At 30.5% G+C, this 13,423-nt stretch overlaps 1 protein-coding gene across 7 annotated transcripts; it reads left to right on the forward strand.

Moving 5' to 3' along the window:
- Positions 1-2,974: 2,974 nt before the first annotated feature.
- On the forward strand, positions 2,975-12,287 carry LOC107904335 (probable LRR receptor-like serine/threonine-protein kinase At3g47570). 7 transcript variants are annotated; one of them, XR_001686197.2, is made up of 7 exons: positions 2,975-3,873; positions 3,984-4,127; positions 4,524-4,667; positions 6,099-7,964; positions 8,089-8,235; positions 8,596-8,675; positions 12,160-12,287. XR_001686197.2 is itself a non-coding variant. In XM_016830675.2 (6 exons), exons 1-6 carry the CDS (start codon positions 3,039-3,041, stop codon positions 8,598-8,600), a joined length of 3,141 nt encoding a protein of 1,046 aa, XP_016686164.2. In that variant the 5' UTR covers positions 2,975-3,038; the 3' UTR covers positions 8,601-8,872. The 7 variants fall into 7 exon arrangements, 2 of the variants coding, with proteins under 2 accessions (XP_016686164.2, XP_016686163.2); XR_001686196.2 differs by lacking the exon at positions 12,160-12,287 and adding an exon at positions 11,257-12,153; XR_001686195.2 differs by having other exon boundaries at positions 2,977-3,873; positions 8,089-8,448.
- Positions 12,288-13,423: the final 1,136 nt, after the last annotated feature.

The raw sequence follows: 13,423 nt of genomic DNA on the forward strand, positions 1-13,423 counted from the left end.
ATTGTATTGTTCTGTTAAAAGCATAATTAAATGCTATCGTATTGATCCATTTTGAGCTTCCTATATTGCATTGCATGGGGTGGGACGATGTGTACGGAGGAAGATTGGCAGTTTATCTGCAAATTTGTTGTGCATCAACAACTAGAGGCAGATTCCATCTGCGGGTATTTGCTGTGTATCCACAACTAGAGGCAGATTCTATCTGTGGGTATTTGCTCTGTATCCACAACCAAAGGCAGATTCCATTTGCAGGTATTTGCTCTGTATCCACAACCAGAGGCAGATTCCATCTGCGGGTTAATTGTTGTGCATCCACAACCTATTGACAGCTCTTACTTGCAAACATGTTGTGCATTCACAGTTAATGGTAGTTTTTATCTGCATTATTTTGTTGTGTACCCACAGCCAGAGGCAAATTCCATCTTCCGGATTTTGTTGTGTGTCCACAACCATTGACATTATCTACAAACCATTGGTGGTTAAAACCACAACTCGGTGTGTAGTGGTGGGTTAGGATCTTTTCTTTTAAACTGAAAATTTATGACATTCATAAAGCATGTGCATACACATTGAATTTTTTACGATGACATATATATACGTATGTATAAATTATTGAATGACCTGATATTTCGATATACTGAAATTTGCTATTGTGAATTATTCTGTTTGATGTGATTTTGTATGCTAATCGGTTGCACAGATTTTTTTTGTGATGGAACTCAAATTGAGCTTCATAGCTCACTCCCGTTTAATTTTCCATTTTTGTAGATAACCCACTAGGTTAGAACTCAGACACGACATCCGAAAGGTCTCAGCTCGGTTTTACTTATTAAAATATTTTAAAATTATTATTTGGTATTTTTATTATTTAGAGACTATATTATTTTATTTTGAACTATGACATGAGACTTCGGATTTATTTTCTTTTAGCATGCATGACATTTAATTGATTTTTAGGACATTGAAATATGAATATTAATTAATAATGCATGAACTTCAATTTTTTTATTAAAGATCTAAACTATTATCACTTTTTCAGCTGCTAAGTTTAATTAATGATTTAAGTAATAAAAAAAATAATAATTTAACTAAATTTTAAAAAGAAAACTAGGCATAGTTACATAGTTAATCTAAATGGTTTTTTTTACTGTGAGCTTTTCTGAAAATAGATTAAGTTTTTATTTTAAAATAAATAAATATTTTAAATTGGTTGTTTTATAAATTTTGATCAATATAAAATCATCTCGGTGACTAATGTAATATTCTAAATTCGAGTATAACATCAAAGTCGAGTTTGAAAAGTTACAAGTATTATTTATGGTAGTAATAAAAATTTAAGTAAAAAAAAATAGGTTAAAAAATTCTTTAGTTCCTGCATTTGGAAATAAGGGGGCGGCGCAATTGGAAAATTGGGTCATACTTTTTCCATCAACGAGGAAAAAAAAACAATTTGTTAATGGAAAAAATTGTTGGTGGCGTTGCGTGGGATCTTTTTCGATTTCACCAATCGTGGTTTAGTCAAGTGGCTGGCCAAGAAACCTTTTGCATGCTAATTCCCAAAATCTTTTATTCTGTTCATCGATTTTATTTAAAGGGTTTTGTGTTATTATATAAAGGGACCAACTTTTATAGATTTTTTATTTTGGGAATGTGCTGTTATTAACAACCTCTTTTATTTCAGTTATCCAACTTTAATAAATTTTTATTTTGATCATCACTGTTAATTCAAATTTGCTGTACAATTATTTTAGTCACCTAATTTTAATAAATTTATATTTTAATTATTTATTTTTATTTTTAAAATTAATTTTATTTTTTTCCAAAAAGGATTTTTATTAAAAATTGAGTTATTCAATGATTTAGATGAAACTCACTTTTTCCCTATATCTTAATTCTCTGTAAAAGTTTAGGTTTTTCCCGGAAAAATTCAAGTTTTTTTACAAAAAAAAAGTTAAAAGTACTTCTAATAAAAGAAAAAAATAAAAGAAATAAAAAAGGTAAAATGACATTTTCCTATAAAAATTTAAGTAATTTTATGTAAAATCCATGTTTTCCGTTTTTTAAAATGATAAAATAGTTTTTTCTATAAAAACCCAAATTCTGTGTAAAATCACATGTTTTCGCTTATTGGAAAAACTAAAATTAATTTTAAAAAGGAAAAAAATTCAAAACATTAAATGATTTTTCCCTGTAAAATTCAAAAATTTTCTTAAGTAATTCGTTACAATTTTCCATTTTACAAGAAAAAAAAGCTAAAAATAATTCAAAAGAAAAAGAAATAAAAATGACAATTTGATAGATTTTGTAAATGTTGAGGATAAAATTTATTAAACTTTTTAGAATTAGAACTAAAATGATAAATTTTGTAAATATTGAAGGCTAAATTTGTTCATTTTTTTATATTTAGGATGAAACTGATAGGATGTGTAAAATTAGAAGGATAATTTTATTACTAGACCAATAAAAAAGCTCACATTAGTTTAGAGTGACTAAAATATTTAATTTTAAAAAATTTAGTTACTAAATCAAAAGAATTAATTGTTGAATGATCAAATAGAACGAAAGACTTAGTTGAGTGACTAATTTTTTAATTTATCCATAAAAAATAATTTTCAGAATAAATTTAATGTTTCACATCATCATTTAACAAATAAAATTCTAAAAAAAAAATTTAATTTACAAATTTCAAAAAATATAAAAATTAATTTACCTATTTTTTAAATAAAAAAACCAAAATACAAATCATTCCTAAATACATTACTCCCTTCAAACTTTTATCTAAAAATATTGCATAGCTTAAGTAGTTTTTTTCATATAAACCTTCTATGTGAATCGGTGTGCCATAATAAAGGGGGCGAAAGAGAAAGCCAAAGGAGTGATGGGCAAATTATGTGGTCCAAACTCAAAAGCTGCTAATTTGTTTGTTGCGAAGACCAAGGAGTTTCCGCTTGGAGTTTAATCCTCCTATTTAACCAATGCTTTAAACATGCTTTCTTAACGACCCCCTTCCACTTTCATCATTTCCCAAACCCATAAACATGTCCAATTTCCATTTTCTTTCATCGGCATTAATGTTCTTCCACTGTTTCATGGTCAGCTACGCCGTGACTACCAGAAACCTCACCACCGATCAATCTGTTCTTCTCGAATTTAAACACCAAATCAATGATCCTTATGGCATCCTAATCGACAACTGGACCACCAGCCACTCTTTCTGTAACTGGATCGGTGTCACTTGCGGTGCTAGGCATAACAGAATCGTAGCTTTGAATCTTCCCAACATGAATCTTACCGGAACTATCCCTCCAGAATTAGGGAACCTCTCGTTCTTAGCCTCTCTTAATTTGAGTGGCAATGGATTCCATGGCGATTTACCGGGAGAGTTGGGGCACCTGAGTCGTCTGAAACTCGTCGACTTAAGCTTCAATTTCTTTACCGGGAAAATCCCATCATCATTTGGAAGATTAAACCAGGTTTCAGACTTGGTTCTCAGCAATAACAATCTGACTGGAGCAATCCCTCACGAGATAAGTAATCTTTTGAATATGAGAACACTTGACTTGGTATCGAACAAGCTTTATGGGCCTATACCTTCTTCCATTTACAACATTTCTTCATTGCGAAAGATTTCTTTATCCTTGAATAGTTTATCTGGTAAAATCCCAGATGATATGTGCCACCATCTTCCCAATTTGGAGGCACTTTACTTGGGCACAAACGAGTTGTCAGGTCAGATTCCAGCAACTATAGATGAATGCAGGAATCTTCAAGGATTATTATTAGATTACAATCAGTTGAGTGGCAGCATTCCCAGGAGAATCGGAAATCTAACTGCACTTACAGAGCTATATTTGGGTGGAAATAATTTAGAAGGTAAGTTTTAAAGAAAAAAAGTGATGATATTTTAGAGTATAAAAAGAAATGAAATAATCCATAAAGTGAGATTGGAGGGTGTGGCAACTTGATTTATGTTATTTGAACAGGTGAGATCCCTTGGGAAATTGGAAATCTGTTGAATTTGGAGATATTTTTCGCTGTAGATATGAGGCTTACTGGACTCATTCCCACGAGCATCGGCAATTTAACCAAACTCAGGGAGATATATTTAGGTCCTAATTTTTTAGAAGGTATTTCTAATTAATTAACATTTATTTTTTATTTTATTATATTGCAAAAATAAAATAAACAAAAAAGAGAGAAATATATTTTATAAAATTAATAGAATGGCCTAAAAGAAAATAGCCTTAGTCACATATTCCCTTTCTTTGTTATGCTTTGTTTAATCATTGACGATTTAGAGCTTCTTGTGTTTATTTCTCATGAAAAAAGAATTTTGATATTTGAAGAGAAGAGATGTCTATGGGTAAAACTTGGACAAAATAATTTTTACCTTAGTCTTGTCTGGCAAAAAAAAAATCATTTAAATTTAATTATAAACATTAAACATTTTAAATATTGGTATGTTCATATCATGGTGCCTAAAATTTGAAAGTCTAAAAAGAAGTGGATGGTGACATATGCAGGTGAAATTCCATGGGAGATTGGGAATATTCATTCATTGGAGATATTTTCAGCACCAAATATGAGCTTAAATGGGGAGATTCCACATTCTATTCTCAATGGTTCTTCTTTGAAAGCCATTTATGTCATGCTCAATCATTTATCTGGTAAGTTTAAGCATACATTTCATCACTTTTTTTATGTTAGAAGTTGTTTAAAAGGTTTAGTTGCTGGTTATATAAAAACACCAAATTACCTTTGCAATTAATTTAGGGAGAATTAAAAGAAAAGTTGTTGAATTTTGATTTCAAATTTTATTTAAATATGTTAAATTTGCCTATATTATTTTTTAAAATATATATAATTATTTTTATTTAATATTTAGTACTTATTATACATTAATATTATTATAGATTTTATTAAAATTTTAAATATAAATGATTTAATATATTTTTATAATATTTGTATTATATTTAATTATATTTAATTTTCATTCATAAAAATTATATAATTCATAAAAAAATATATTACAAACTTCAAAAAGAGCCAAGTTGACCTTCAACTTTAATATTGAACCTCGAGCTTGACTCATATTTTAGATAGACTTTTTTTTTGTCTAATCTCATTTTTTAAGCTTAATATTTTTTTCTTAACCCTCTTAAATATTGGACAAAACTTCAAGCTTAGTGAGTCCAAACTCTACAATCAATGTTAGAATCATGACAAGTATCACTTAAGATATAGTTTAAAAAATAAATTAATGACACTTGTCATCATTTCAACACTACTTGTGAAATTTTTACTGAAAATGTACCTGATATATATATATACTAATTTTAACTCACATGTGTTGTACATTAAAGATATAACTATATATGTGTTAGATAATTAAGATAACAATAGAAATATTAAAAAATGTAAATAATATAAAAAATATTTCAAAAAATAATATATAAATTTACAAATCATTTCATATAAAATTTTTTTATTATAGAAATAATATTGTGTAAAAATTGTTTAATTATAAAAATATATGATTCATAATAAATAAATTATAATTAGTCATAATTCTCGCAGTGGTGTATATTAAAGAAATTGTAAAAGTTAGAATTTGAATCCTAAATTTAGTAGATATTATCTTTTTAAGTATAGCAGTAAGAACCAAATACATTAAGCCTCAAGCCTCAAGCCTCAAGTTCAATCTCTTATTAAATATTTAGTATTAAAGAAGTTTTTTTATATAAAATTTAAATCTACTCATAATTTTTTTTCCAACGAGGATAAATATATTTTATTAGGCTTAAACTCACATATTCTTACATACGAGTGCTACAATATGAAAAACTTAAGGAAAACAACACAGGCATAACAGTGCATATAAATTCTATAGAAAAAGAGGCTACTCTGAACATTCACACAAAGCATACAAACACCAACGCAAGGACTTCCAAATATTTTCATTAGCAATCATGTTTTTCCTTAAACCATTACATAAACATTAGCTTACCACATACAATCATGCAAAATAATAAAACAATGAAATTAATTTATGTCATTTAGGTAATGATCGATGCAAACATTTTTCTTCGGTTCTCCAGGTAAATTACCAGACATAAGGTCGGATTCAAATCTTGAGGAGCTTCACCTATGGGGCAACAATCTTAGTGGAAACATTCCTGAATCTATCTCCAATGTTTCTAAACTCAGAAACATCGCATTGATGGCAAACTCATTCTCTGGTCATATTCCAAATAGTCTTGGCAATCTAAAATTTCTCGAGGAGTTACGCCTTTGGAAGAACAAATTGACCATTGAAACTAATTCAAATGGTGAGTGGAGCTTCTTCGCTTCCTTGCTGAATTGCAAGTATCTAAAAGTGTTAGATTTATCGGTCAACCCATTGAAGGGAGTTCTTCCAACTTCCATCTCCAATCTCTCCCAAACGCTTCAAGTTTTCTCATGCGCGGATTGCAGAATTGAAGGAACCATTCCCATGGAAATCGGTAGCTTGAACAATGCAATCATTTTGGAACTTACCAACAATGAACTTATTGGATCCATTCCAACAACGATAGGAGGGTTAACGAATCTCCAATACTTGGGTCTTAGTGGAAATAAGTTGCAAGGCTCCATCCCACATGATCTTTGCGGTTTAAAGGGATTGTATGAATTATCATTAGATGATAACGAGCTCGATGGACCTTTACCTCCATGTTTGGGCGAGTTGACTTCTATGAGAAAACTACACTTGTCCTTCAACAAGTTGCATTCATCAATACCTTTCAGTTTATGGAGCTTGAAAGATATCTTAAAAGTAGACTTGTCATCCAACTATTTCAACGGCTCCCTTCCACTTGAAATTGGAAAGTTGAGCGTACTACAACACTTGGACTTGTCAATGAATTCGTTATCAAATGATATCCCATCCACAATTGGAAATCTTCGCGATCTGCAAGTTCTAGCTCTTTCAAGTAATAGGTTCCACGGTCTTATCCCTACGTCAATCAGTGACTTGGTGAGTTTGGAAAGCTTGGATTTATCTGAAAACAACCTCTCTGGAGTCATTCCCAAATCTCTAGAAGGGCTTCGTCACCTCAAGAAATTTAATGTGTCTCTGAATAGATTGGAAGGGGAGATACCAAGTGGAGGGCCTTTTGCGAACTTCACAAGCCAATCATTCATGAAAAATTATGCACTGTGTGGTTCACCAAGATTACAAGTCTCACCATGCAAAAGTAACTCCCATCGAAATTCAAAGAAGACCCTTTTACATGTTTTGAGGTATGTTTTACCAATAGTTGCTTCAATCATCATAGTCATTACCTTAATATTTGTCTGCACACCATTTAAGAAGAAGAGGAAGAGTACGAACTCCACTACGATAGAAGATTCATTTCCTTTGAAGGAATGGAAAAGAATTTCGTATGATCAGTTATCGAAAGCGACCGATGGATTTAGCGGAGGAAACATGCTTGGTTCGGGAAGTTTCGGCACTGTATATAAAGGAATACTTTTTGATGAGACCGAAGTTGCAATAAAAGTTTTTAATTTGCAATTAGAGGGAGCGTTTAGGAGTTTCGACGTCGAATGCGAAGTGATGAGTAAGATCATTCATCGTAATCTCGTCAAGGTCATTACTTGTTGTTCTAGTACTACTGATTTCAAAGCCCTAGTGCTTGAACTCATGCCAAATGGAAGCCTTGACCAATGGCTATACTCTAACAATCATTTCTTGGATATTCTACAAAGAATCAACATAATGATAGATGTTGCATCAGCATTAGAATACCTCCACTCGGGATATTCGACTCCTCTAATCCATTGCGACCTAAAACCAAGTAATGTCTTACTAGACAAAGACATGATTGCTCATGTGGGAGATTTTGGGATTGCCAAATTATTAGGAGAAGGAGATTCCATGAAGCAGACAATGACGCTTGCCACCATTGGCTATATGGCACCAGGTGATGTTTTGATTTGTATTTGTTTTTCTTTGTTGTGACATTTTAGTATTTTTTATTGATATTAAATTAATCTCTAATTGCATCATATAATCATTATTGATTTAATTATATGTTTAAAATGTAGAGTATGGATCAGCAGGAATTATTTCCGTGAAAAGTGATGTCTATAGTTATGGTATTTTATTAATGGAAACTTTCACAAGAAAAAAGCCTACAGATGAAATTTTTGCTGGAGAAATGAGCATGAAGCATTGGGTGAAAACATCACTAGGTAATGGAATAATTGGGGCAGGAGATTCTGGTTTACTTGAAGAAGATGACAAATACTTTGTTGTTAAAGCAAATTGTATATCCTCAATTATGAAATTGGCTTTAGATTGTTCAGCTGAATTACCTGAAGATAGGACTGATATGAACAATGTTCTTTCCATACTCAAGAACATCAAAAGAAAATTTATAAATGACATAGAAGATGATTAATACGGTAAGGAATGCAAATATTTCTACATATATTGTAAGATTACATAGAATACATAAAATTTAATCAACTTCCTTTTGAGATAGCTTTTCTTTATATATATATATATATATAAATATATTATATTTATTTATTTATTTATCTATTTTGCAGATTAAAAGTTGTTATCATAATCCGATAAAGAATGTTTTGAAGTTTGATTCTTATCAGCAATCTCATTTGGCAAGTGTTCTGTAAGTATCACTTTCAGCTTTCTATGATGTCAATAGCGTGCCTTGACCTTGGATTGAGATAGTCGTCTCCAAATTATTTTTTTTTTTGTTAGCTAGTTCAAATTACTTAATGATCGCTTGCTGCAACTTACTTTTATAATTATTTCTTGTTTTCTTAAATTTAAATAAATAATTGAATTTCAGTTCGAGTTATAAAACTTGTTTAACAACATTAAATAAAATCATTAATTTATGGAATATTTTGAAATGCTTTAGCATACTAATAACCATTTTTTATTATTTACTTATGATCGAATATCAATGTTCAAATTTAATTCCAAATTAATATTGAGTTGAGTAGATTTCCAAAATTTCATCTCTTCGTATCTTTAAAGTATTTCGTGTTTTTATCTGAATAGTAATAATGAAGATTTTAATTAAAGTGAAAAATTTTACTTCCAATGTTGTATAATTAAAATTTAATATATATATTTATATATTTTCATAATTTTTTTTTACAATCAATGTTTTAATAATTTAATCGTCATATTTTATATTTTATTCATGTAAATCATGTATATCAAATTTGGAGTAACTTGAAATTTTTTAAATATTTACTCTATGTGAAACAAAACTTTCAATTTATGTAAAATTTTTTTAACCATTCAATATATTAGTATAAACAATATTTTAGATCGATATGATAAAAAAATATTAGATTAGTTCAAAAATTTACAACAATTATATCAATAAAATTCAACAATTAATGTAACTCCCCAAACCCGACTTAGGCGTTATGGCCAAATTTGGAGTTGCTACTTAATATGATTTACAATAATTATATCAATAAAATTCAAAGATCCCAGTTTTATTCAAAATCATTTCTTATCATTCTATTTACTTAAAAAGTTGTTTTGTTTATATTTTCTAAAATTTATAAATTTCACAATAGAAGACTCTTTAAAATGGATATTTGACAGTTCGTTGTTTGAAAAACCTTCATTTTGGTAGGAATGCAAATTTTGTCTACTAGATCATTTGAGTAGTATAAAGCAAAATACGAGAATAAGTTTTAAAAAAAATTTAAATAGTCTAAAGAGTCCAAAAATTTACAAGACCAAAATACCAAAACTTAAATAATCCAATTTAAAAAGATTATGACATTAACCGAGTTCCCGTTTGCACCGATCCACCTAAGTTTGAGGATTACCTAAAAATATTAGTTAGACAAAGAGTGCATTTTTTAAACTCAGTCTATATCAAATAACTTAAAGCAGTTAGATGCATGTTAAACAGATTATCAGAAACAAATTTATAGCCGAATAGAACAGACATGACATATAATCCTACCCCTAACCGCTAGACGCCATCTTCGACCATCCCAACACACCATATGGGTATAAAACATTTATCCATCCCTACACTCCACATAGTGTTAATCAAACACTTTACAGAATAGTTGCAGCTGAGTTGCCGGATCAATAGGCGATTTAATGCCTTTGCCATAGAATCACTTCCTCCACATGTTATTTACAATCCAACCAAGATGCAGATATAGAAAATAATAAATGTCATACATATTCAGAGCAGGAATTATACATGCTATAATTTTACATGCACATCATATCTGACACAAATCATAAACTTAACATTAGATTTCGGATTTATTTATCAATCGGCATCTTAATTACTCTTACAGATAGTAGATGTCCATATTTCATGTTTTATAGTGCATTTACTCACATACTGACCCTACGAAAGACCCACAGTTGATCAGGACCTCGCACGGGGTCTTAGGGAAAATTTCAAAATTTTGGGCCCACACGCCCGTCTGATCCATACGACCCAATTAGCCCAGACCGTGTTTTAACATGGTCCAGCACAAGGCCATGTGGCTTTGACAGTGAACTTTTTTAGCTTTCACCGATTGCTATTTTTTTTGTATTTTCAATACACATTTGGTCTAGATTCGATATGAGCACTCCCACGAGATAACCAGTACCTAAAAAACATCACAAACTTAACAAATTATTCCTTACGAACATTCTAATTACGAAACTAAAGTCCATTGACTTCCTAATGAGTCAAAACTTCAACAACCACAACTATACCAAATTGACAGAATCACTTATCCTTGAACGAACAGTACTTTCCTACAAGGATTAATTTGCCGGAGGAGTGTTAAACTCAAGATTCTTACCTAAATCAATAGATTCACAACCATTAATTCCTGTTACAAAAACCATCATCACAACTTCGCCACTTCAAAATCCTTAAACCAAACGAACATACAAAAACCAAGAAAATAAAGAAGAACAAAGGCCTACTTACGAAGCCAAAATAAGAAATAAAAGGAAATCCAAATCGTAACGATTCAATCAAACAATTAGAGGCGAAAATTAAAGAAAGAAGCAAAAAAGGGGAAGGGACCAAAAAACATCAGAAGAAAATTGCAGAGAAACAAAAACATGGGGAAAAGAAAGAATTTTTTGGGAACAAAACAAAAACAAAAAATAAAAAATTAAATTAAATTCAAAATAGTAATCTCAACTCCCTACTACCAACCAAATCTAACACACTAATACTCATCCAACTATTTCAGAATTTTAATTCCACCAAACCTCTACTACACAAATGGCAGGCACACGCAGAAGCAAAAATTATTACCATTCGCTCACGCAGTGATTTGAACACAAGATTCTAAGGCAAGTGTAACGCCCCAAATTTTTTAATTCTGCTTCTGTAATTTTTTGATACAAATGTGTATCTGCTGCAGTGGTTAAGTGTTTTGGATGTGTGTGAAAGGTCCCAAGTTCAAGCCTTATTTTTGGTAAAGTTTGGAATTTTTCTGATTTAAGCCTTACCCTTGCTCAGTAGGTTTAAGGCTAATTGTTGGTGAAATCATAACAGAATGGGCTTGTTGGTCTGGTGGTTAAGGGGAGTGTAAGTTTGCTAGAGGTCTTGTGTTTGAGTCCTTGCGCAAGCTTGGATGTTTATATTTTTGCTCGGTCGGTTGAGAGGGTGTTTGAGTTGGACTAAAAATCTGAAGTAGTTGCAGTTGAGGGATAAGTGGGGGAGGATTTTATGATATTGTGTAGGAAGTGTTGGTAGTTTAATTTATCTGCCTTATTTGGTGTCGTAGTCACATACATCAACATTTGGTGGTTTATCGCATATTGTATTTGGCAACTTAATTGCAGTGATTCCATAAAGTGGCATACACTCACTTATTAGTGTGTGAGGTTAGATGAGTACTTGATACCCTAATTGGTGTGTAGGGATGGACAAAGACGATGTGTAGTGGATGGGGTAGGATATTTATATGCATTTGTTTATGAATCTATCTCTGAAAATGATTCTGCATCCAATTTGTTAATGAACAATATCTAAAATCTGTAACCAAGCATGATTTGATGTGTTTTTCTTGTGAAATTTGTGCATCTGATTTATTGATTTAGTTCGCACATTGAGCCCGTAAGCTCACATTTCTGTTTTTTGCTGTCAGGTAATCCACAAATTTAGGGCGAATCAGTACAATGGGAGCTTGATTTTTTATTATTATTGTGTTTCTCTTAACTTGTTCGTATTAACTTCATTTTTCTTGTGGTATATTTTTTTAAAGTTTGGACTTTATTTTTTATTTTAAGTTGTTTTGACGTTTTAGATGATATTAATTCTATCCGCAAAACGTTGGATTTTCAATAACAAACTGTGTTTTCCAAAATTGAATTTAACTAAGAATTTCGGTGCGAACTTAAGTGTTTTATAAATATATAATCGATAAATTTAATGAATTAGTTAAGAAAGGTATTTTTCTAAATAAACTGAAATTTTATTTATCAAAAGCTAGCGCTATTTTTACAAGTCTCAAATGGTTTCTGGATTTTCAAATGAATCATAGTAATTTCTTCAAATTTGGTCATAACATCTAGGTCGAGTTTGAGGTGTTATGAGATGATTTAACTTACGATGATCCATCATTTTGTCTACTTGACCCATTTCGGAGGTGGGTTGGATTCTGTGAAGAATAACTATGATCATCACCATTACTTGAATAAGCCTAAAAAAAACGATAATGACAATATTTTAGAACTCTCGAAAAACAAGATGCAAATGGAAGTTAGATTCCCCATAAAAAATTATCGAAAGCATGTATGGTATCATACCCCAATCTTTTGTTGAGGCAGTTTTTTAAGTGCTGCTAAGGACCAATGCCAGTGCCTGACACTGTCTAATCAAAAAGTTTGCCATGTTTAAGTTGGCAAATCATGGCAACAAATTCCTTAGGCTTTGATTTTAAAACTAATTTGTTCGAAGCTATATTTTCGGATTTATGAATCAAATGGAGAATTTGCTTTTGATTAAAGCTTTGCCTTAATTATTTTTCTTCAACTTTTAATTATTTCTTTTTTTTGCTAAGTTTTTTAAAAATGAAGTTATTATTATTTTTTGTGGATACAACCTTTCTTGCTTCTATTTACTAGTTTTATATTTTCAAATAGGTTTTTATTTTTATAAGTCTTGATAACCTAATAAATTTTGGTGCTATTGTCGAGGACTGGTATCAGTAATTTTATTTCTTTTTATCATCTTTAACCTTCGATCATGAATGCATATTCACAGTGTTTTGGATTCAAACATGAGTTTTCAAGTAAAGCAAATGAGGTAATTTTATCTTTTTTCGACATTGGGATTGGGTGCCCATAATGGGTGGCCCATTTGCAAAATAAAAAATGAATTTAATAAAAAAAAGGTTTTGAATTTAAAAT

Source organism: Gossypium hirsutum, chromosome A05 (assembly GCF_007990345.1).
Source record: "Gossypium hirsutum isolate 1008001.06 chromosome A05, Gossypium_hirsutum_v2.1, whole genome shotgun sequence".
NCBI classification, from domain to species: Eukaryota; Viridiplantae; Streptophyta; class Magnoliopsida; order Malvales; family Malvaceae; genus Gossypium; species Gossypium hirsutum.

Bases quoted from the DNA above. Each gene is read 5' to 3' on its own strand.
- LOC107904335 (XM_016830674.2), top strand. From the start codon at position 3,039: ATGTCCAATTTCCATTTTCTTTCATCGGCATTAATGTTCTTCCACTGT. The intron at 3,874-3,983 runs GTAAGTTTTAAA...TTATTTGAACAG, and splicing joins GGGTGGAAATAATTTAGAAG to GTGAGATCCCTTGGGAAATT. The intron at 4,668-6,098 runs GTAAGTTTAAGC...TCGGTTCTCCAG, and splicing joins CATGCTCAATCATTTATCTG to GTAAATTACCAGACATAAGG.